Raw genomic sequence first — 25,945 nt, 5'->3', positions numbered from 1 at the left:
CACTGCTACAGTTGGGAAGAATGGCATGACAAGCAGCCGTGGACGCTACCAAACTCTGTTGTTTTTGGGGGAGGCGATAGTACACACTCACTTTTAATATCCTCAGCACAAACAACACTGTCAGATTCTTCAAAGGCCTCCAGCCTTAACACGGTTTGAGGTCCCATCCTGGTATTTACTTCGACACTTGTGCCGCCCCTTTCTGCACAGTTGGGTCATTCCACCCACCACTTCCACATGTTAGCGTGAGTTGTTAGCCCTCCGGAGCTGCTGCAGTTTTCCACACAGCAGATGCTGGACGGAAGGTTCAAACGGGGATTACTGGGCTCGATTTGGATTACATTACTCCTGGACGAAAACCGCTGCTCTGTAGTCAGAAGGGTGAGTTATTTTTTTCTTTTACGTTGCTACACATCCCTGAGCCTTTCCTGTTTTTTCCTTAGCACTGCACGGTTGCAGCATTTGAAGTAGGGGGGTGAGGGTGGGCTGCTTCAAACTGTTCAGATTCCCACATGTCTGAACATCCAACGTGGCAATGTGGAGACCCTGGCGCATAAACGCAGATAGCAGTTTACAGCGCGAGCTTTTTGGGCACATCTCCAATCGTCTCCTGTCGGACTAACAACGTCTCGCGCGTATATAGACCGAGCCCGTTAGCTCGACTTTTCCAGAAGTGACACCAAGGGGGGAAAGGAGGTAAACCCTGGTCTCTCGTTGGTCTGACCCGCTGGTTTCGCCTCTTCTCACTCGAAAGTTGGATGGTTTATGCGGAATTCCTGATGAAACCAGTCTGCCTGCTTTTGGAAAGGTGAGACGCAGCAGTCCGCGCTGAGGAGACTCGGGTCCGCACAGCCGCGCACTTTGCTCCACTTTTAGAGGACACAACTCTGGAGACTGAGGGTCTGTCCCTCTCGCTCTCGTGCCGGTTATTTTTCGCTCAGTGTAGAAATTCGCACTTTTCCATGCAAGTACAGCATCAAAGTGACCGCCTGAGCCCCGTCTGTGAGCGCCCAGTGTTCGCCTGGGTTAGTGATCCGGACCCAGAGCTCGAGAACAGGAGATTGTAGCAGCCGGTAAAAAAGCAATAGTACTGTAGAGGAACTGTAACCGACTAACATTCAACTATACTAATAAGCAGTGTTGACCTGTAGGACTGAGTGATGTTAAACTAATCCATATAGGGGGTTTTATCCAGTGTTGACTGGATAATATATGTCTCCAATATGACCATAGAAAGAAGTCATTTTAATGGATGGAACTGATATGGTGTTTAGGTTCCAGTAATAAACTAATCGACTAGATCATGATATTGTATACATCTTGATAATGTTCATCTTTAGCATATGGTAATGTTAACCTAAAGAGTCCTGTAATGTTAATGTCTATAGATGTTGGTCATGTTAACCTAAAGAGTCTGGTAATGTTAATCTAAAGGGTTTGCCAGAGCTAAACTACAGGATTTGGTAATGTAAACTAAAGGACATATAGCCTATAGATTTTGGTCATTTTGATCTATTGGTAATGCTTAGATATTGGTAATGCTAACCTATAGATGTTAGTAATGTTGATCTATAGGATTTGGTAATGTTAACCTATTGGATTTGGGAATGTTAATCTATAGCTGTCGGTAATGTTAACCTATTGGATTGGGTCATGTTAATCTATAGGTATTGGTAATGTTAACCTATAGATGGTAATGTTAATATATTTAGATGTTAATATATACATGTTGGTAATGTTAACCTATAGATGGTAATGTTAATATATTTAGATGTTAATATATACATGTTGGTAATGTTAACCTATAGATGGTAATGTTAATATATTTAGATGTTAATATATACATGTTGGTAATGTTAACCTATAGATGGTAATGTTAATATATTTAGATGTTAATATATAGATGTTGGTAATGTTAACCTATAGATGGTAATGTTAATATATTTAGATGTTAATATATACATGTTGGTAATGTTAACCTATAGATGGTAATGTTAATATATTTAGATGTTAATATATAGATGTTGGTAATGTTAACCTATAGATGGTAATGTTAATATATTTAGATGTTAATATATACATGTTGGTAATGTTAACCTATAGATGGTAATGTTAATATATTTAGATGTTAATATATACATGTTGGTAGTGTTAACTTAAAGTATTGCGTTTTCTGGGTAATGTTACTTTTAAACTGTAAATGTAAATATATGAGATCAGATATTTGAACCCATAAGATTTGGAGTTGTAAATCTAAAGAACTGAGTAATAATTGAATGTGTATTGTTAAACTAGGCTGTAGGAGAGTATAATGACTGGGTGCAAAGGACATTTCTTAAATTCTCAGTCTGGATGGTCTGGTTTCCTCATATAAAAGGTGTATCCCTCTCTCTGGATGCTCTGGTTTACTTGTTTAAAATCTCTCTCTCTCTCTCTCTCTCTCTCTCTCTCTCTAACCCTCCTCTGTCCCTCTGTCCCTATCTCCGTCTCTGTCTGTTCCCCTGTTCCAGACTTGGTTTCTGTGACCAAATGGCTCCAGGACTGAGGAATGTTCACTATTTCCTCTCTGTAACTCTGTAACAGTAGAACACTGCAGCTCACCACCACTTTCAACAAGCTGCTGAAGTCTCATCCAACACGGCTGTTTAGAAGCCTGTGGCTGTATGTCTTAGTTTCTATCTTTGGTTCTAACTGTAGAACCTTACTGTTTGTATTGCGGTCTGCGGGCTCCAGGTATGAGAGTTAGTCAGAAAATGAGCCAAACTGGATCTTTTTTTAAGATTTGGTTGCCTGTTAACTAAAATCTTTTTGTACAAGGACTCTGAAATGCAGTTTGTTTATAGCAGATCTCCTAATTTATTAGATGTAAACATTCAGATCCTCATCATGTCAACATCCTGGATTTGGGATGGTGTGCATTTTTGTTGTTTTTTCCACTGGAGACGTGGCTTTGTCCTTTGTTGAACTCTGAATCCTGGATTAAACTTTCCACCTCAGAATCAAACTGTGGTGTAAATATTCTGAATTCGCTCTTGATGATACGAGTAACCCTTGACTGATAAAGTTTGTTTTGCCAATGCCTTGAGTAAGCCCACTAGCCCACTTTTCAGCAGGACTACCTCCTTCAACCATATGTCTGTTATTCAGCAATAAGTATTCAGTCATCTGAAAACCTACTATTCGGGAACTATGCTGCATATTAGCCAGTGAATGCTATGATACTATATAAGTTATTTGTTATAACTAGGACATGCCCCGATCCGGCTTTTTCAGTTTCGAAACGATATATAAACTTTGCATATCAGTGGATACCCGAAAACTTAAGGCATTAGGATTGCCTTAATCATTATTTTATATAATATAACAAATGAACACATAGATATAAGCCATTTGTCATTTATTTATTTGCACATTTAGTGCAGTCTCTTACCAACAAATTAAAGTGAAAGAATCTGTTCCATGAATCTGCCTAATTATCCGATACCCGATCCAGCTAATTTTGTGGATATCGGGACCGATATCCGATCCTAATATCGGATCGGTGCATTCCTAGTTATAACAAAGTGAAAAATGTAAGCATTTAAGAATACGTTAATTTAATCACAACGTTTAATTGTATGTGATACTTTCATCAGTTCTCAGTGCTGTGTTTATAGGAAACAGTGAAGGGGCAGTGTGTCTCTTGGTTTAGTCATACTGGTCATAAAAGCAATATGGTGTCTGTCAGGAAAAGCAAAACATTGTCTTTCTGTCAGTAGGGCTGAGTTTATAACTATGTGTCTGTGTGCATCTGAGGTTCCTCCTGTGGGTTTGGTCTCGTATTTTGCCTCAAGTGAAGCTGGAATAGCAGATCAGTTCTGCTTTGTGAATGGATCAGTAATGGTAGATAGCCCTCTTGTGTGTACGTGTGGGTATGTGTGTGTGTACACTGTAATATCCACCTGTGTAAGGGACTACTCAGGAAACAGGTCATTCCCAGACCCTCCTCCTGCTTCCCCCAACACCCCCCTTCTTTTCCTTTCTTTTTTTCAGCCTCAGGATGTTTTTCTTTGCTGAGCTGTTCTTCTTTTGTGTGAAGAGCCTGCATGTGTGTGCATGTGTGTAGGTATGTGTGTGGGTTTGTCTGTGTGTGTGTGCGACTGTGTGTTTGATCATTATTTCTCACCTGACACGGCAGCTTAAAGCAGTGTTTAAAAGAAAACACATGGAGATCGGACCAATCAGGTGGCTTGAATGGGGTGATGCGTGGCTTTACTCCGACATGGGCTGTGTTTAGCGCGAATGAAGCGTGGCAAACTGCTTTGTGTGTGCTCTCTCTCTGAGTGCTTCGCTCTGTGCTTGCGACTCTGTATGGCATTTTGGGAAAGTACACACGCAGGATGTTGGATTTAAAAAAATATGAGAAGATTTTTTATATCTTGTTGGGTGGAACAAGCAGTGTAACAAAGTATAGAGGCTATGAAAGCAGTGTTTATTATGTAAGTTCCTAGATCTTCATCTGTTTGAGTTTCAAGCTCATAAAAACTCTTCTCATTGGTAGATTTATAACTTGCAACATCTGATGAAGGCTCATGGTGGTCACAGAGCTGATAAAGTCATTCTTTACTGCAGTGACTGATGTTGCACAGGATACTCTTAATAGTCTTATCAGTGGAACGGTGCCAGGCCCATTTCCCCTTGTCTGTTAAGTGCATCATTGCCAAATGAAACTATTTAACCCCTTTAATTACACTGTTGTTATTCAGTTATTAATCTCAGGACTTATTATTCAATACCTACAATCACTTTTGATAGTAATTACTATGGAAACTGATGTGTATGTTTTGTAGTAGTGAATAATAGGCTAAAGTGAGGTAGGCGATATAGCAAAAATATTTTTTTCCTTGCATGGTATATATTATAATAGTTAGATACATGGACAAAATATATTAGTTGCCAAATTTTAACAAAACACATTCAAAAACTTAGTACAGTGAGTTTTCTTTCAAATGTTCTGTCCTGCATCAGTTTTAATGATGCTAATGATGTTTTCTGTAATGAACCATGCTGTCTGTCTGTGTTACACTGTAAAAAGTGGTTCTTCAGTGCTTTACACATACTGATCAACTGCAGGTTTCATTACAAACAGTGTAATTAGACTGGTTTAATTAGATGAAGGGCAGCAGATGGTGAGTACAAATCACTGTATTCAGATACTCTGAATAGCTATTGATGTACTTAGTCTGTGATTACATGTATTGTGATGAATACTGTGTATTGTGAAAAATGTCTTAAATATCATGATCTGGTATTTTTACCATATCGCCCAGCCCTACGACTGTACACTCAGAAAGTCATATTGTGTACCACGAAAGCAAAATTTGTCACAATCAAATTGCCCACCTTGATATTAAAATAATTTAAAGTTTCACAAGAAAAAACAGGTCTTTCTCCTGTTTTTGTTCTTTCTTTCTCAGGATTTTGTCTAACTTAAAGAAAAGATAGCTGTGTTATAATATGTAACATTATAACATGTATAATATATACAACATAATATATGCATGGTATATAACACTGAACTATAGCGCCTTATCCACCCAGTGCTCGAATTGGCTTATCTTGGTTAGAGGCTTTAGTGGATGGTGCATTATGAACTGTTATGAACTGCATCATCATACAGTTCAGTTCAGACCTCTGATCAGGGCAAAGTGACATACTGGCAAAGTAATATACTGGCAACTCTTTTTTTCTCCTTGTAGAAATATTTTAGTCTGGTGCCAGACACTTGGCAGTGCACTTCTGCGTTTCAGTCTGGAACTGTTCAGACTGCCAGGATACCTTTAGCACTCTTAGCAGTAAACTGACCGCTGTTGAATTAACTGCTGAAATTGACAAATGCACACAGGTAACATTCTGGTGTACCTGGGTAGTCTCTTAGTGAGATTAATTGTGAGAACTAGTTGTCACTGATAGATAGACACCTGTTAATAATAAATAGCTACAGTTACACATAACAGTATGTGTACATATTTACCCATAGTGTAACCCAGGGGTGGGTTTAAGAGTTGTGATGTTGGCAGTGTTTTCACATTTCTTATTGCTAATTGTGTTGGCATGCCTGAACCAAAAAGCCAAACAGGAAGTCTTAAAATCTTTTACCAAGAAAAAGGAAGACCTGGCTGTTCCTGTTTGCCTTCTGCACTGATGCAGAAACAACATTGAAAGTAAAGTAAAGTCTTGAATTTGCCAGTGAAGGTATTGAATATGAATATATATGCTATTGAATATGAAATTACATATGTGATTGTTGCTGCTAAGGTAACATTAGTTATAATCCAAACCTATAACTCTTAATTATGTATCCCATTTGATGGTCTTTCCTATTTCCTGCATGATAAATGACATATTTATAAGATGTTTGGCCACCAAGAGTAGAACTTCACAGTTCTGTGTTATGCCTGTTCTTCCCAAAGATATGTCCTCGGGTGGTGATTTGATGATGGTGATGGAGAGGGCTGTTCTTCAATGGTCCTGAATATGTTCAAATGATTTGAGATCTGGTAAATATATAGTAGCATTGCTTTGCTGTCATCCTTCCCTCTAAGGCAGAGTTCTTCAGTTCTGGTCCTGAAATGCTGGTGTCAAGCACTTTACCTGATCACACACACCTACTAAACAGATAATTTAACTGAACTGAGTTGAATTAGATTTGTTTGACAAAGGAAATCATCAAACCATTCTGGACACCTGGTCTCCCACAGCATAACAGAACCACCAAACCCCCTTTATTGTGGGGGTCAAGCATGCAGACCTGTACCATTCTGTTGATTTACGCCACACATGCACTCCCTCACTTGTGGAGAATATGATGATGGATGACTTATGGTCATCCATATGGTAAAGGATATTACTTTTGTCTCCATCTCTGTCGAGCAGTGCCTGTGATTTTCACACCATTGAACTCTCATAAGTGTATTCATCTTTGTAATTAGGGGTTTCTGCACTGCAGCCTTACTTTAGTATCCCTGGCTGTGTAGCAGTTGTCTGTTCTTGCTGACACGGTCTGATCACTCCACTGACATTGCCAGTCACCTGAAGAACAGCTGCTCATCTGTTTTTCCTTACATATGTCACGCTAATGCCCAAATGAAGGTCATACAGTTTACTGGCATATTTCCAATGGATCTAAAGAAGAGTTCACTGCAGTCATAGATCCTATTGAAACACAGATCACTTGAGTAGTCTTTGTGACTGAAGGTGCTGCCATTTGTGCCCTAGTAATAAAAAAACATTTGTAGTCACATAGAACTTTTTCCCATGTCATCTTGACCTAAAAGGTCAGCTGGACCTGCTCAGCATATTTATACATGCCACAGAGCATGGCAGAATTTTAACTGGTTACTTGTATCATACAGAATACCTACTAACTCTGTAAAGGTCTGAACCATTAAATAATTGCCAGAAAAATCAAATTCTTTTAAACTGCTTATTTGACCAATTATTTTAAAAATGAAATTAAACACTTAAAACTTAACTACGCTGAAATGATCAATTTCAATTACCGTTGATCCAGTAAATTCTGTCATTTTTGCATCTCCAAAAAAATCATGAACACAATCTCCCAGAACTGTTTTATCTATTCTTATTTGTGCATGTGTGTGTTTTTGTGTGCTTAACAGTGATACTAGTGGATGGGCAAGGGCAAAAAAATGACCAAATAACATTAACGCATATGGATGTTTCCATGTGGGGTCATGTTGAATTTTAATTATATATTTTAAATCATAATTTAAGATAAATAATCAGTAAACTTTCACTCTGATGTTGCAGAATTGCACAAAATCACACGTTCTTGAAAACGTGTGTAGCTCAGAGCTGCTCTAGTTTCTTGTTTAATCACAAGTTGTTTAGGGTGTAACTGTTTAATACCAGTGGATGTACTATGAATGGATAAAAGCATCTGTGTATGTTTGTGTGTTGAAAAAAGAACATCTCGGCTGTTTGGGAGGGGAATCACAGCGTGTAACAGTTGGCCTCCTTGCTTTATTAAAACAGGTTGGGACGTGTTAATGTAACGCGCATGTTATTTCCATTTTCCTTCTCCCTCCCTGTCTGCCTTACCCTTCCTTTTTGCTCTTTCTTTCTTTCTTTCTCTCTCTCTCTCTCTCTCTCTCTCTCTTTTTCTTCCTTTCTGCTACACATGGTTTCCAGATGTCTTCATATAAGTCACGTGTGCGTACTTTGTCGCTTTGTTAGTAGAAGTGCAGAAAGAGCAGAGAAAGAGATGCCCCCCTGCCTGCCCCCGAACATTGGTTTTCCTCAATGTAACTTTGTGGTTTTGTAGTTTGTGTAGCCTAGCTTTAATTAAAATCCTAAAATGGTTCTATGAGACAAAACCATGTTCAACTGACCACAAAAATACCCTGCAAACACATTGTGCAATGAAACAACAGACCATTCTAAACCAAGAGTCTAGAAATGTCTTGGTCAATTTAATTTTTTTAAATCCGACATGAGCATTTTAAACTTGCCTGTTCTTGATGGGCTTTCCTTGTATTACTGAATTCTTGTGGAACCAGTCTACACAATTAGTGGCCTGTGACTTAACATTTCCTAAACAATGCTTAACTACCCATTCAGAGGTGATTATTAAAGCTGAATGCTTCTCTGAATTTGCATTTCACTAGTAGCTGAGAAGAGCCGGTTAAGGGTTTCCACTTGAGATTCCTTTGTGGCCCTCAGACCTTAACTCTGCCTATGTGTACCAGTGTGTAGTAACAAGAAAGCTTGCAAGGAAGAGAGATTGCAATCATGAGGGTTTGTCCACTAATGTGACAGACCGGGCTCACTGATAGGGGCAGATATGGGACAGTTTTGGGCTCTCACAGTAATTACGTGCATGTAGAAAATGACAGGAAGTGAAGGTATAGACCCAGTTGCTAAATTTAACACACAATGGCAAACCTCTGTAATGTTGTTATTGTAAACATGCACTGGTGAAATGCTGCCATGTCTCTGTTGGTAGAAGCACAGCCAGAGTTCAGCTCTTTAAAAGGGACCAGTCAAATAGTCTTGACAAATTTTCCAGGAAATTTCAGTAAGAAAGTAGTGGATTAGCAGCCAGTTCGAACTTCTTAAATCATTTGTGAAGACAAACATTCACATGTGTTTAGAACATGTGAAATCAGAGCATTCCAAGAAGGATTTATCATTTATACTATTTGAATTAGCTTAAAAAAGCAGTGTACTTTTGTATCCGCTGAGGTAAGGCTGTGTGAAATAGATGAGCCAACACTGCTATGCCTGCTGGAAAGAGAGCTTGAGTTACTCCATTAAAAGAAGCCGATTTCTTTTCATTCATGATAAAAAATATTGTGGTATCTATCATATACTGTGAAAATGCCTTTATGTGTTGTGGTTTTATATTTCTGCCGAATCTCACACACACCTACATTAGCACAGTGTTACTTCCTGAGCCAGTGCTACTCTTCAATGTGCTGAAGAATGCATTAGTTCAATATTTTAACCTGTTCTTGATGTATAAAAGTTAATCGTGGGACCTAAATTAGGAGTGAAATATTTTGGTTGTTGGAAAAAGGAGCGGTTTTACAAGCCTGTTTACAATTATGTCAGTTTGCTCACAATAAAACTCTGATTTTCCTTTTAATGGAGGGCCGTGGGAAAAAGATAAGCTCGGCTTTTACTGGCTGGTTTACCACAATGGATCACAGTAGCCATGTAGCGAAAAATAATATTTATGTAATTATTATTCAGATTTAATTATTCCAGGATTGTGGATTGTGTTGCTGCCCTCTCTGTGTTCGCTGGGCACAGTGTGTGGTGGCTGTCAGTGGTGACGGTCAGCTGGGTTTGTCTGTAGTGTTCTCCTGAAGTAGCTGTTGTGTTTAGCCTGGAAGTATATACTATCTGCAAATTGATAATAATAATAATAAACTTAGAACTTTGTAACAATTCATTGGCTTGTTTTTGCTGGATTGTCTTTTTAATGAAAGGTTTGAGGTTCACAGTCTTTTCAATTCAGTCTTTTTTTCATTATATTCCAAGTGCGATATGTATTGATATTAAAATACTGACATTTTTACCAGATTTCTCCAAAAGTCAGTGATACAGTATGTCGTGATATTAGGAATTCCCCTTTGTGTTTCGAAGATTGAAGTAAAATAAATTACATTGGGCAGGTATAATCTGCCCAATGTGACGTCCTGTAATGTGACTATTGCTCATGCTCACATTGTGATGCAGATTCTGAACTGATATATTGTACTGCCCTAATGCCAAGCTAAATACAGTTTAATATTCTAGAGCTCCTTCCAGGCATAATAGAGCACACACTATGTGTTACAGTAAATGATGCTAGAACATTTATGAATATTGGCAGAGCTGGGTTCACAGCCTACGAGTACAATGAAAACCACTGGCCCCCAGTAGCAAAGTGATTAGCAAGGATAAGATGAAAACAAAAGAGTCCTAAATCATCTAGAGAGAGCAGTTAAGGGGTTGGTGTACTAAAAGAGGTGATAATTACCAACAGTCTAGAAACACTTTGCACCAATGGGGCTTGCAGGTTTAATGCATTATTTACGCAGAACTTCCACTGAAATCAACACAAGTGTGTAATTTACATATGACCATCACAATATAAAAACCTGTTGGGTTCATTTACTATTTTTGTTTGGAAGCTTTCTGCCCGGGAGATGAAGCAATGTTTTAGATTCAAAGTGTGACTCCTCAAAATAAAGGTGCTACAAGCGCTTCTTTAAACAATGCCACTTATACTAAAGCAATGGCACTTTTCTTAAAAATATGTATATCGTTGCTGTCCAATGAAAAACATCTCTAAAATGGCAACTTTACAAGGGGAGGAAAAAAGTAATTTAAAGCATTTATATTGGTCTATTCAATGTACAAGAGAAAACCACACACACACATATATGTATATATGTATATATATATATATATATATATATATATAGGTTGTAAAGGTGCACATATTTGTCACTGTACAGTGTGTGTACAATGTACACTGTATTTGTACACTGTACAATGTGTCCTCTGCATTTAACCCATCCGTGGTAGTGAACACACACACACTAGTGAACTAGGGGCAGTGAGTACACACACACCCAGAGCGGTGGGCAGCCAACTCCAGCGCCCGAAGAGCAGAGAGGGTAAAGGCCCTTGCTCAAGGGCCCAACAGTGGCAGCTTGCCGAGCCCGGGAATGTATCTGTATGCTGCTGTATCACACTATTTATTAAGTCTTGTTGATTCAGCAATAAAATAGTTTTGGAGTTGGATCTGTTTGTTTCATTATTTTATGTTTTAATGTTCAATTTTTCATCTTCTAGGATTTTTGGCAAAGAGATGTGATGCCCTCGGAGTATTAAACATTTTCCATCCATCTTCTCTGCGGTTGGTGTAACCACCCCTTGTCATTTTTGCTCTCTAGCATAAAGAGTGTTGCTTTCTTTTGCTTTCTGCCTCAATCTATGATATTGTGCATACATTATGTGGGCCAACATTTTTTTTTTTCAAGATTTTGACTTAACGACCAGCATCCAACACAGTTTGATGATTTTCCTGCTCAAACACACCCACTAAACCTGTTAATTAACAGATGGGTTGAAGCAGGAAAATGCCAATTTGATGATTTCCCTGCTCAAACACACCCACTAACCCTGTTAATTAACAGATGAATTGAAGCAGGAAACTCACCAGACTTTGTTGGACCCGCGTCCTTCATGACAGAAACGGAAGAAGCCTGAATTTGAGAGTCAAAATAATGACCATGTCAAAAAAATTAAAGTTACTCTTTGAGAAAGAGTGTGATCATTTTTACATTATGAGTCAAAAGGGAAAGTAGTTATTACGTTCACTTTCTCTCTCAAAAACAACATGTTCAGTGCAGCTGGTGGGGTGAGCTGAAGTTGAGTGTGTATGGAAAGTCTGATATTGTAAAATCTCTTGCTGTGTATTTTCTATAAAGGCTTCCTGCTCGTTTAGGAACTTTAGATGAGAGTGAGCTCTTAGCCTCATGCTGAGCATCAATGCATGGCTGTGCATTTTCCGCAGCAGAAGCCACAGCTCATAAAATAATAAGCTGCTTTAGTAATAATGGAAACAGAGAACAGAGAATACCTCTCAGAGGTCTAGGGAAGTGACTAAAGTGGCATAACCAGGAAAGAGAGGGGTTAATGAGGCCAGTGGCCAGGTGGAAAGAAAGCAGTATGAGTAGTTAGCTGACTGTAAAACCTATACATGGATACTGCAATGCTGTTTGGACAGAATTACTTCATTACCCAGAAGGTGTGATAAAGTGAGGAGTAAAGTGTGAAAAATGTGTAAAATGTGCTCATTCTCAATGCTGTGTAAAAAATTGTAGAACTCAACCAAAAATGTATTATTTTAAATAATGATGTGATTGACTGTTGCTGTTTTCTCATGCGTTGCCCGTTGTCTGCAGACGACTTTGAGACCTTAAAGTGAATATAATTACCAAATACAAAGCTGATGGCCTTCCTTTCACAGATCTGGCAACCCTTTCAAGAAAAATCCCTACATTAATTACTACTTATTATGACAAATTCAAATGGAAATAGTGCAATAATTATTTACACATGATGAATTAGTTTGCCTTTTTAAGAGTTTGCTGTAAAGACGTTGAAATCAAAACCTTCGTTTATGGGAATCTGTAAGTGCATCTTAGTCATTAGGAGGGCTGTGTATTGGTCTGGTAAGGGGTTACGATTTAATATATTGCGATACTGTAAGCAAAATCATATATTGCAAATTTTTGTATTGGATTTTAAGAAAACTGCTGTAATATAAAAGCACACCATGATACGCATAAAATCAAACTAGTAGAAAAGTTGATTTATGCAATCAGAAACACAACACTGCTATCTGCGATATGAACCACTGTGCGCCACCAACCCTTACAAGTAAACTATTAATAAAAAAAATCCATACTGTTTATTTGAGAATCAATACAGTATTTCAGTACATAATATCACAATACTTTGATATATGGATATTATCGTACGCCCCTAGTCATTAGAATCTGTTAAAAGTGCCCTTCTTGGCTTTTGACCACAGTCATGATCTTGCTTATGCTTATGCAGTGATCAAATTTGGCTGTTAGACTTGTACACAGGCGCTGGGTTCAGTAAAAACGTGGGTGAGATTTGCTGCAGAGCGTTTGACGTCTGCGTACGCAGTTTGATGCAGTGCCTCCTGGATCACTGACAGTTGCTGATGTTTTGATTTTGTATGTCAATCCAAGCGAGCACATTCTCTTGAAGATATAGTGTGTGTGTGTGTGTGTGTGTGTGTGTGTGTGTGTGTGTGTGTGTGTGTGTGTGTGCATGTGTGTGGTGTGTCCAGAATCAAAGGCGTCCATTGTTGGAATGAGAAGCAGATGTTAGTGGAATTCTCCTGACTACAGCAGTTCTTCTCTCTTCTGCGCTTTCTCTCACTAAATCTATCACACATGCACACTCATGTTTTTCCCACTCCTCACTTGCCATATTAAGCTCTCCTATTTTCCAGAGTGTTTAGTATCTATCATTCTTTGTCATCATCTTCCTTTCTCTCTCTTTCTCTCTCGCCTTGCCTCCTGAGCTGGCAAATTATGTGTGTTATTCCATTTTAGGATGGCATGACAGCTTAGTCACATAGAAGTTGTGTCAGACTACAGCATTCATGGTTCAACACAAACCTTTTTAAATATGTCTTGTTTAAAACAAAACCGAAATGAAGTAGAGACGTATGTGTGTGTGTGCGTGTGTATGTACTGCCACGTTGTCAGCATGGCTGAATGGTAGGAAGTGACTCAGGCTCGTTCATATTTAGAACAGCTCTCCTCTGTCTTTCTCTCTCTCTCTCTCTCTCTCTCTCTCTCTCTCTTTCTCTCTCTCTCTCTCTCTCTCTTTCTCTCTCACACTCACTGGCGTTATTACAGTGGTGATACCGATGATGGGTGTGATTCAGGCCTGACGGCAGGATCAGTTATGCAAAATTTATTACTGAAGGCGCACAATGATCTTCACTTTGTGAACAGCTGGTATATGTATTATTAATGTAAGCAGGCTAACATGCTTAGCATTACCATTCATGTCGGTTTAACTCTCTCTCTTTCTCTTGCTGTCATATTCTCTCTCTCGCTATCTCTCTCAAAATGAAAAAGAAGTTAGACAACAGCCTACGGACCGCCAAAAAGTGTTACTACAAGATTCTCTTACCAGAGAATAGCCCCACCAGTTTGTATAGAAGTCCCTGTAGTTACTGAGTAATACACCTTAGTGTGTCATAAGTCTTGAAGTGTTAAGGGGTTAACCCCTGTTTTAGTTTTGCTATGCTGTTTATATCTTATAGGTTTTGTAAATGTAGTTTAAATGTAGTTTGTGTGTGTGTGAGAGAGAGAGCGTGTGTGTATGTGTGTGTTTATGTACAGACATGTGTATAGTGGACAGTCTGAAGTGTAACAACCTTCACGTATGTAAAAGAACACACATAGCCTGCCACACACATCCAGTATTACCAGCTGAGTGCATACACTAGGCCTGCTTAGAGGACATGGAAAAGTATTGTATGGAAACGGATTCATCACTCCAGTTAATTCTGTTTTCCATGTGTTTTAGGGCAAGTCATATCATACCACCTTTCTGAGGGAAACATGATGGTAGAAAGGAAGAAAGAATAACCAGAGAAAAAGGGGGTAAAGATATTGGCATATTTTCCTTTCCAACAGGCTGTGTGTGTGTGTGTGTGTGTGTGTGTGTGTGTGTGTGTGTGTGTGTGTGTGCGTGCGATAAGGGGAATAAGTCAGTGTGGTTTGTGTCTGTGCAGGCAGATGTTCAGATTGTCACCAGCAAGCGAAACATTCTTTGATGATGAGATCAGAGCAGCAGGAACAAGTTTGTGTGTGTGTGTGTGTGTGTGTGTGTAAATGTGTAAATGTGCACTAGTCCGTTAGAATGCATTTGTGAGAAATCTCTCCATTGGTTTAACTCTCTCTCACACTCTCTCTTTCTCTCTCTCCTCCTATCTCTCTCAACAGGCAACCAACCAGTTGTGAAACTGGCGTGAGTGTGTGTGTGTGTGTGTGAGTACTGGTACTAGTTAACACCTACACATACAGTTTTACTAGTAGCGGTACTGGAGTGAGAGACAGCGAGAGTGGGAGGCTCTTGGGCCGGAGCTCCGAAGAGGGGCAGACTTTCCAGGAGGAAGTTGGTCAAACATGAACAAATTGACGTTCCACAACAACAAGACCATGCAGGACCGCCGTTGTGTGTGTGTGTTTCTCCCTAACGATGAAACACTTAACGTCATCGTCACTGTGAGTTCACCAGCCATGATTTCAAAGCACACTCATACACTCACAATTTCCTGATGTGTTTCTGCCGGCACATCCGGGAATTCCCATAGAACATTTTTCAGCAGGGTCTGCTGGAGGGCAAAGCACGGGCCAGCGAGAATCAGTATTATTAAACGACATAACAGACCTGAAAAGGTTTTACACTCAAGCAACACCTTCTAAATCATTTAGATGTCTTACTGAATGCAGTTGTATTGTTTCTTATGGAATCTATTCAGGGTCTCCGTCAGACTTTCTACACTTGTTATTACACTAGATTTACACACTGATTGACACTGGTTAAAACTACTGGACCACTGGTTATAATACCCACTGTGTACCGAACCCTTACTACTGCCCATTAATCAGTCTGACAACTGTCTATTTATCATTGAGCAAAACTTTGAAAACAGATTCCCAGTTAGAACAGCTGATTTCTACATGCCTGGTATCAGTTTGACTGGACTACGTTTGCCTCTGTCATAGCAGCAGGTATAGTGTTTAAGGATTTATAGCAAGGATTAGTAAATTACATCTGTGTTCAAACCACCAGTGTAGCTTATTCACAGCTATCATTCAGAGGCTCCATATACACACATAATAAGCATTAGTTTGTCAAATGCATTATCAGTGTTCGGACGTCCCTGGTTCATCCAGTGTTGTTTTACATATGAGGCAACCCTGTTATTAGCAGGCATTAATAATACGGTGAGATGTTCTACAATGTTTATTCTTTGCTGTTTCTTCGCTCCCTCAGGTGAAGACTTTGTGTCAGGAGTTGTTGGTGCAGGTGTGTGATCTGCTCCGGCTGAAGGACTGTCACCTGTTCGGCCTCACTGTTGTACAGAGTAAGATTGATATGTGTGCACATTGATGTATTTCTGTATGTGTGTATATTTTTATTTCAATAAATTCTCTTCTTGTCTCAGACAATGAGCACATCTATATGGAGCTGGGACAGAAGCTGTCAAAATACTGTCCGAAGGAGTGGAAACGAGAGGCAAGCAGGGTAATACACACACACACACACAAGAAATGAAGGTTTATATGCCATATTAATTGGATATGAAATACAGTGACAGTTGATATGTTGAAGCAAATGAACCCTATGTGGCAGCTTATGTGGATTTTTCCGATCTGTTGAAGGGAATTGATCAGTTTGGACCTCCAATGATTGTACACTTCAGAGCTCAGTATTATGTGGAGAATGGCAGGCTTATCAGGTAAGAGAACATATAACACATATACACAAACAGATACTGAGAAAAACAATGTTGTCTATAGTAGTAGAACGTTTTCTATTTTCTGACTTTGTAGCTTCAGGTTTGGGCATGAAATAATGGCACTTATGCAAATTTGATTCATTTGTTTCTTAAATGTGCCAATGAATGCATTTATTCAGTATGTTTTATTGGTCTGTGATGTTTAAATAATCAGTATGTGACTTAGGTTCCTGAGGTAAAACGCCTAAAATGGCAGTTAACAAGCCAATTAGATCCCCTGTTGTTTTGCCTCAGAATAAAACATGTTGTTTTCCATTTTACAGAGGGCTTATGAAGAAATACAAAAATGTATAGGCTAGTTTCCAGCGCAGAGACAGCCCACAGTTACAGCAGAGCTTAGCCTAACCTAGCTTAGCGTTGAATTGTAACAAGAACAAATACAAGAATATATGTTTTGTATTACTCACAAGTTTTACTAGAATATTGCTGTCCTCTCTGTGTCCAGTTGGCATGGTGTGTGGTTAGCTAGCTAAAGAGATTGTAGCTGGTCAACCTGGTGTTAGCTTTTATGTTCTCCAAAGGCTCCAGCATACCAGATAGCAGCATCAGTCTTTGCTTCCGTCATCTAGTGTTGGCATTTTGCTGCTCCAAACTCTCCACTGTGCTGGATAACAGCATCAGTCTTTGTTTCATGCACACCAGATAACAGCATGAGTCCTTGTTCCAGTTGGTTTAGCCTTGCTTCTGTATTCTCTGGAAGTAGCTTATAGCCAGCAAGCAGTCTGTGTGTATCTAAAGTTTGGGTCTGTTTTACACCTCGGTTTTTGCTTTTAAAAGAGGACACAACAGTGTTTGAGGTTGATAATTTGTCATTATCATTCTAGGGTCCCTTTTAAGAAACATGTATGTTGCTATGTATTATGCTATGTCCTGTACATGCTATTCACCTCTCCAGGGTACTTACTCCTGTAATCAATAGAGTAACAAATTCTCTCTCCCTCGCTTTCTTGCTCAGTGATCGTACGGCGAGGTATTATTATTACTGGCACTTGCGGAAGCAGGTGTTGCAGTCTCAGTGTGTCCAGCGAGAGGAGGCCTATTTCCTGCTGGCTGCGTTTGCTCTGCAGGCTGACCTGGGAAATTTCAAACGGAACAAGCACTTTGGCTCCTACTTCCAGCCTGAGGCTTACTTCCCTTCCTGGGTGAGTGCTATACTCTGCAAGATACCGCACATGCCCTGCAATACCTTTTATAAATCTGGTGGTGCCTTCCTGCACTTTACTGATGTTTGCACTGTGTCTATGTGCAGTATATGCATCATCCCTGTCTCTGAATGTGAAGTGTGGAATCTTACACACTGACAGTCAAATATATCTCTATGATAAAAGCTAGTGGTTCTGAAAAGCACAGTTTGGTTATTTCTCTGTTTAAACACACCTGGCTCAACTCACCCGTGAATGACCTGTTAATAGGTGTGTTTGGGCAGGGAAATCACCACACTGCGCTGGTTTCCATATTTGAGGTAATTTGTGAACCCTGGGGTAGGAGATGTATATAACACTGTACACGGAAACAGAATGCATAATAGTGTTGGATCATATATATATATAAAAAATATATGGGTTACTGTCTGAGGGAAAAAACTTAGAAGTACTACTCTAGCCATAATGTAGCTCATCTTTCATGAAAACATGTGTACCCTAATATGTGTATCCACACTGCATCCTCACCTAATACAGCACTGTGACGTATGTGTTCTATGCTGTGTTGTTATGCTCTAGCATTTATCTTTTGACATACTTTCCAGGCTGTCCTCCAGTCTGTCCTCAACCACATATCTAAATTAGTCTACTTTTCAGCTCATTCTCACTCCTTCTTGTCTCCGTCTTTGAACTACATGCTCTTACTTTACGCCCATATGACGTTAGCATGAGGCGTTCGGGAGACGTTGGATTTTGGTTACTTAACATCACAACATAACAAAATATCTATGTCATTCATCGTCACAATTCTACATTAAACTGACCTTGGCATTCTTTACTGGACAAACTGAACATGTTTGTGTTTGAGAGAACAGTTATAAAGCTGTTGATCACTCCAGCACTGGCCCACTTTGTTACCCTCTATTCCACTCATATACTGTGGCTATGGAGGGATTGTTAACTGGGACAGTCTTTTAAATTTGACCTCTCACTCTCACTCTCTCTCTCTTTCTTTCTTTCCAGGTCATCACTAAGAGAGGGCGAGAGTATATTCTGCGTCACATTCCCAACATGCATAAGGAACAGTTTGCTCTGACAGCTTCTGAGGCTCAGCTGAAGTACATCAAAGAAGCGGCTCTCCTAGACGATGTCACAGTCCACTACTACCGCCTCTACAAGGTCAGAGAAGTGTGTGCTTCTTCGCGTCTTTATGAGTAGGTAAGAAACAGAGAAGGTTTGAGAATAACCTGTTGAATATTTCCCATTCAGGATAAAAAAGAATTGGAGGCCTCTCTCACTCTGGGACTCACACTGCGTGGGATCCAGATCTTTCAGGTGTGTGTCTGTGTGTGGTTGCGTGTTGTAATCACTATGCCAATATTGACCTTTTCAGTATGTTAGACAGTTACAATTTACACCTTCAGCACTACCTGCTCTGTTGCATTAAAGTGAAGCATGTCTAGTTACAGCTTTTATCCATTTTTAAATCTACTTTTTTAATACTAAAAAATGAGTATATTGAGCTGATTGTTTTATTGTTGTTGTGGTTGTTTAGAATGTGGGCATGGTGCGGCAACTCCTGTATGACTTCCCCTGGACGAATGTGGGCAAGCTCGTATTTGTGGTCAGTCCTACATACAACATTCCACATAGTATTTTAGAGTGAAAATAAAATGAAAACAAAATGTCTGAATTAATGCAGGTGATTATAACGAACTAACTGGCTAATCACAGTAAGCTTGCATACAGTACTACGTGGTCAACTTCATACCTTGGGTTGTAACATTCAGAATTAACTTCTAACGTACTTTACCTTGTTCCCTGAATCTTAAAACCTCTATTTGTGCTTTCTCACTCACTCTCTCTGTCTTTCTGTCTCTCAGGGGAAGAGGTTTGAGATCTTACCTGATGGCCTGCCCTCTGCCAGAAAGCTCATCTACTACACCGGCTGTCCTGTTCGTTCCCGCCACCTCCTACAGTTGCTTAGCAACAGCCACCGCCTATACATGAATCTTCAGCCTGTACTTAAGCAGGTCCGGCGCCTAGAGGAGAACGAAGGTAATACTGTGTGAATGTGTGTGTTCAACATAATGAATGTGTGGACATGTACTGTTTAATTACTGTTTACATACTGTGTGTATATATGGGACTAAGGAGTGTGTTGTTGTTGTAGGGTTTAAACTGTGCTTATTTGTATGCAGACCTTTGCATGGGAGGAACAGTAAGGTGTAATGATGTGTAACAGTATGGCAGCAAGAATAAAAGTTAAATTAATATCAAGATTTTCAGTAGAATTTTACAAGTCATTTTGGAGCATTTCTATTGGTTCCTTCATCATGAAATACAAATAACAGCTGCCAGATTCACATTATGTCAAACATGAAGATACAAGGTTTTTGCATGACAGTGACTATATACACCATATGTCTAAATGTTTGAGAACACCCCTTCTAATGGATGTGTTCAGCTATTTTAAGTTGCACCCATTGTTGACACAGATGTGCAATCGTACACACGCAGCTCTTCTAGTCCCTGTAGAAAAGTATTGCCAATAGAAAAGGAAATTTATGGGGCATGTAAACCTATTGGCACCATCGGGCTAGAGAGGTATAAACCCCCCCAGCACTGAGCTGTGGATCAGTGGAGCTGTGACCCCACTCACTCCCTTGTCACTAAATGCAATCAAATCCTCACAGCAATACTCCAAAATTTAGTAGAAAGCCTTCCCTGGGCATTACAGGCAATTACTCCAAGAAAAGCAGGAAAATCTTCATTTTAATACCCTTCAGAAGAAACAATGAACGAGTGGGTGTCCCAATATTTTTGTCTATAAAGTGTATAACATATAGATGCTCTCAAAAAAGTATCTAAAAACATCTGTAGTGTGTAAAATGTCCATCTACACTGTAAAAGTTATGACTGAATTTAATAAGAACGTTCCATTTTATGACAAGTGATTCAGTTTCAACAATAGTGTATATGTGTGTGTTTGTAGAGAAGAAGCAGTATCGAGAGTCGTATATCAGTGATGCTCTGGAGCTGGACATGGAACAGCTGGAGCAACGTTCTCGCGCGAGTGGCAGCAGCATGGGGAGTGTCTCACGGCAGAAACGCTTCTCACGACACTCCACAACCAGCCACGGCAGCTCACACACCTCAGGCATCGACACAGACAGTTTCCGCACTCCAGCACACACACCTCATCGGCCACTACGCACACACTCCTCCTCCAACACAAGCCATGCCAGCACACACACGTCTGGCATTGAGAGCAGTGGCAAGGAGCGGTGCCTGGATGATGAGGGTATGAGTCACAAATCCATGGTCTCAGATGTTTATTGGGAAATGAGTTTGACTTATTTTGAAAAGAAATTAAATCTGGTTCCTAGAATAGAACTGTGTACGGCTGAGATAGTTGAGAGTCGATGCCCCCTGGTGGCGGTTGTATTTTGTCAGAGATACTTTATGATACTGTATGTAACTGTTCATATCATGGCACTCAAAAGACTTTACACCTACAACACTATACAATAAAGCTTCTTAAATAAACATGGATGTTGACATAAGGTTCTAGGATAAATCTTTTATTGGTATAGAACAAGGGTTCCCAATCCTGGTCCAGGAGATCTACCATCTTGGAGAGTTCTGATCCAGCACATCTGGCCATGTTATTCAGATGTTAATTCATTATCTGGATTAGGTGTGTTAGATGAGGGTTTAAGCTAAACTCTGCAGGGTGGTTGATCCTCAGAACAAGAACTGGAAACCACAGCTTTAGGATCCTTTAAACTTTGGAAAGGTTCTTTACACTTACATAAAAAACATTTCTTGATTTTTTATGGCAGTGATTCTCAAAATGTTAAGCCATTGTATTCTTGTAATATTGTAATATTGTGTAGTGATTGTGATGTTGTACGGTTTTACAGAGATTGAGATGTTGGTTGATGACCCTAAAGATTATGAGGAGCTGCATGAGTTAGCATTGGATCTCAGTCAGGACCTATGCATTCACATCACTGAGGACATGCTAACGTCTGCCCAAAGCAACGGATACTCTGGTATTAGCACAAACATACACACACACACACACACACACACACACATTGCTTATTTCACAATTTAGAGATCATTAAAGATGTCATACTTGTGCAGTAATGATAATGGAAGATACTGATGATAATGATGGGTGTACACACAGGTTTAGTTGTGAAGGAAGTGAGCTCCTCAACATCTAGTTCTTCTGAGACTGTGGTGAAGATGAGAGGCCAAAGCATTGAATCCCTTCCTCAGGTAACACTGGCACACATACACAGACTCAGAGCATTGAATCTCTCTCCATTCACTTTCAGGGTTCTATTATAGGGTGTATTAAACTAATGTTAATGATGACAGTAATGCAGTTATGTGAGTGAAACATACAGGGTATAGGAGTGAAAGCAGTCAGTCTCTTTGTTAACTTATTTGCTCAAAGTTCTCTTATACCACACTGGCAAAGTTTGTATGTGCTGGCACCAGCACCCCCTGGTGGCCTGGGTAAGCTTTTCTCCCCTCTTTGCCTGTAGAGGGAGCACAGTCTCTACCAAAAATATGACATAAATTAAAGAAGGTTTTCCTAATATATGTGGTTCTTACAAACACATTAGTAAAGTGTGTTTCTGCTGAATTCTGATTACCTGTATGTTTTCCAGACTGTGTCAGACAGGAAGTCTCAGAACTCAACGGATCGTCACAGCCAATCATTGGATGATGTTCGTCTATACCAGAGAAATTGCCAGGAGTGGGCAGAGCTCTGTCAAGACACTGCCCACAGTTACACGTTTGGGTGTGCTGAGGACCTAAGTGATGGCTGCGGCTACCAGGGACTCGCAGAACAGTGTGCTGGTATCCGTGACAACCAGCACCCTTACCCCATCAAACGAACCAACAAGTACTTCTCCCTGGACCTGACCACGGAGGAGGTGCCTGAGTTTGTTGTGTGAGGGGAGAAAATTATAGAAGTGAAACAAAACAATGATGGAAGTGTGTGTGTGTCTGAGAGAGTGGAAAAGCAAAATGTGATGGAGCTGCTGATTTCAGCCTTTGAACTCAAAGGAAGTGAAAGGGAAATTGCGCCAGTCTGTCTTACCAGTCAGCTGCTTTAACCAAGAGTAAACTCTTATCTAGCAGTGTGTGTGTGTGTTTGTGTGTGTGTGTATGCTGGCCTGTCTGTCTTTGCATGCTAATCCGAATAGGATATTCCATTTCATGTATATTAAAATAACCAGTATTACTGGACCTTCATCTAGAGCGCTCACACACACACAAATACACTGATATTCCTTCTTGTACTATAAGAGCAGGTTGATTTGAGAAGGCTGCCACTATGAGATTAGAAGAACAATATAAGAGGCCATAATAGTGCCGTGTGTGTGTGTGCGCGCCACTGTGTTTCAGAGAAAGTGTATATGAGCATTTTCAGACTCGATCAAACCATATGAGCTATGAACCAAAGACATGAAGCACTCAGTGTTCAATAAGAAACGGAGTATACAGCCATATCATAAATGTTTGAGGACAGCAAGTGTGTGTGTGTGTGTGTGTGTGTGTACGTGTATTGTGACGTTGGGTTGGCCTCTAACTAAACCACATGTGCCTTTGTTACTCTATGCAAATTCGTAGACCCATAAACTGTTCTCTGATCTCCTCACCCTTGCACCATGTTCACTTACGTAACGCCAAGGAAACAAGCAGAGATTACTGTGTGTGTGAGTGTGGCAGAGACAGTTTTGAGTGAGGATCACATTGGAGGTAAAAGTTGAAAAAACTAAGATAAAAATAAACTCTTCATTGAAATTTGAAAATGTAAAATTTCCCCTGCTGTAAGAATATTGCTGTGAATTCACATGATTCAAGTGCAGCAGTCAGTTGCATATCACCACTCTCATGCAAAATACCTTGTATCTCCATTTTTGACTGCTAGAGATAATGTGAATCTGACGGTGTTCTTTATGTTGGGTCAAAGTTTAGGACGAATGGACCACAATAGAAATGCTCCAAAATGACTTGTTACATCAACTGCTATTAAAGCTTAGGAAGGTCCTTCTGTAAAGTTGCCAATTTGGAAATATGAATATATTATCGCTGTCACAAAAAAACTTTGTATCTCCATTTTGTCATTTTTGACTATTTCACATAACGTGAATCTGACAGTTGTTCTCTACATTGAATCCAAATTTAATGATGAATGGGCCAATAGAAATGCTCCAAAATGACTTATTTACATTGATTTCCATTAAAAGTTAAGAAGTTTTGGAGTTACAAGGTTTCTGTGTGACATTGACAATGTGAATATATAATGTTGCATTAACACAGTCTTTGAGTGTACGTCTTTTGCGAGACTGTTTTGATGTAATATTTGATTCAAATTCAAACCCACAACACATTTGAATCATATGAATTCACTTCTATTTTTAAGTGCCAACAGCTAAACTATATGAGGCTGCTTCATGGCAAGACATACATAAGCATAAGCAGTATGATGGACTAGCTGTGAAATGCTGCAGAAACAACCGCAGCCACACACAGCATAGGTACATAAATCCTTGTACTTCTGTGCTCAGAATGTGCTTGCTTACTCCCAGACAATGGAGCAGAGTACACATGGAGTGGCAAAGCACAGAGACCGAAAAATTGCTAGTGCTGGAGATCCAGCCAGAGTTCTGTTTTGAATAGACCCATATTATACATTGTGGAGGAATCAATCATTATCAAGAACTGAAAGAGAAGCCCATTTGGGGTTTCTTCAGACATTGTGGCCACATTCAGAACCAAAGCCTCCTGGTAATCTGTGTTTTCATTAATAAGACCATAAGCTTCTTTTCTGTAATTGTTAAATCTGTCAGTTATTTTATAAACTGGAACTTGTAACTTAAAATGTGTTATTGAGAACTTATAAAAACTGTAATGCATGAATTGTTGCTGTAAGAGTGCGAGCCATGTGTTTTTGTTAAGTCTCAGTGTGCCATATGTCAGTATTATTCCTGAATGGAAGTCAGTATTAGAAATCACATTTCCCTCATTTTAACCTTTCTGTGTGTGAGAGAGTGAGTGTGAGTCTGCGTGCTTATTCTTAATAATCAATAATGTTTTAATAACTAATGAAGATTTTGCAGCTGAACCTGTGAGCAATACATTCATGCATCCTCCTATCAATAATATCAGAGTGTGTAATCGCTGAGAAACACTCACACTCCCTTCTGCGTGCTTTAGAAAACACTACATAGAGCTCTCCTCCATGGTTTCTTTTTGTTGGTTTATTATTATTTGGTAATGTGGGGTCATCAGCAGCACTTTTCAATGCTCTCATGCATGTGGGCAGCCAGTTCAGGTTCTTGTACATTCTTTTGAATAACAGCGCGTCCAACGTGGTGGTGGAGTTATTTCCTCATGTGATGCCCTGTAATCCTTACTTTATATTACTACAGAGTGATCGTACATTTCTCACTCTTTCTCTCTATGACTTAACACTTGTAAACGCAGCAAACATTTCTAAAATATATGTTTTTTACATTTCAATCAGTTATTAAAACTGCAGCTGCAACTGCAAAGTAAATGATCGATAAATCAAATGTATAGCATTGTGTTCAGATGTGTGATGTGTTCTCCTCCTCTGCACTCACACAGATCTGGAACACTTTTGCTTGTTTCCCTCAAGCAAAACATAACTGGACTGATGCAGAGTTCTGCCTGCAGATAACGTCAATGTCCGTGCTTCTCTTCTCCCTTTTTTATTTGTCTGTCTGTCTGTCTGCAGTTCGTTACAGCCCTTTCTGTGAAAGGAATTTCCCTTGTAAAAAAAAAATAATAAAGCAAATTATTTTTTCTTTTTTTCTTTTGTAAGCCCTTGTTATCAATGCTTATGTTCCTGTAATGAAGTCTGGTGCGTGCCTTGCTGGTACTAATGTCCTCAAATGTACGCAATAAAAGGTACCTTCATTTTGAAAAAAAAAAAACAGTCATATCTAAGTCTGTTTCTTGTTCTTTTTTCTTTCTAATTCAGAAGTTTCTTGTATTTTTACAATAATTTGTTTACTTGCTTTAATATTTCAGCACCTCTAAATTTGCATATCTAACCCACGCCCACAGTGCAGAATTGTAGGCTTTCTAATCCTTAATGTCTGCATAG

General features: G+C 39.5%; 2 protein-coding genes across 3 annotated transcripts in view; one reads left to right on the top strand and one right to left on the bottom strand.

Moving 5' to 3' along the window:
* Positions 1-25,945, bottom strand: part of rhoua (ras homolog family member Ua) — a 220,889-nt gene that overhangs the window by 32,886 nt on the left and 162,058 nt on the right. The gene's annotated exons all lie outside the window — the stretch shown is intronic.
* frmd6 (FERM domain containing 6) lies at positions 153-25,785 on the top strand. 2 transcript variants are annotated; one of them, XM_072678226.1, is made up of 15 exons: positions 153-381; positions 14,638-14,714; positions 15,057-15,338; positions 16,114-16,204; positions 16,286-16,365; positions 16,503-16,579; positions 17,595-17,781; positions 18,805-18,960; positions 19,051-19,116; positions 19,337-19,405; positions 19,665-19,839; positions 20,777-21,085; positions 21,708-21,839; positions 21,980-22,071; positions 22,470-25,785. In XM_072678226.1, exons 3-15 carry the CDS (start codon positions 15,240-15,242, stop codon positions 22,758-22,760), a joined length of 1,824 nt encoding a protein of 607 aa, XP_072534327.1. In that variant the 5' UTR covers positions 153-381; positions 14,638-14,714; positions 15,057-15,239; the 3' UTR covers positions 22,761-25,785. The 2 variants fall into 2 exon arrangements, with proteins under 2 accessions (XP_072534327.1, XP_072534328.1); XM_072678227.1 differs by lacking the exon at positions 14,638-14,714.

Source organism: Salminus brasiliensis, chromosome 4 (genome assembly GCF_030463535.1).
Source record: "Salminus brasiliensis chromosome 4, fSalBra1.hap2, whole genome shotgun sequence".
In the NCBI taxonomy this organism is placed as follows: Eukaryota; Metazoa; Chordata; class Actinopteri; order Characiformes; family Bryconidae; genus Salminus; species Salminus brasiliensis.
Note: the sequence above shows the minus strand (reverse complement) of the source record. Positions and strands in the feature narration are given on the sequence as shown.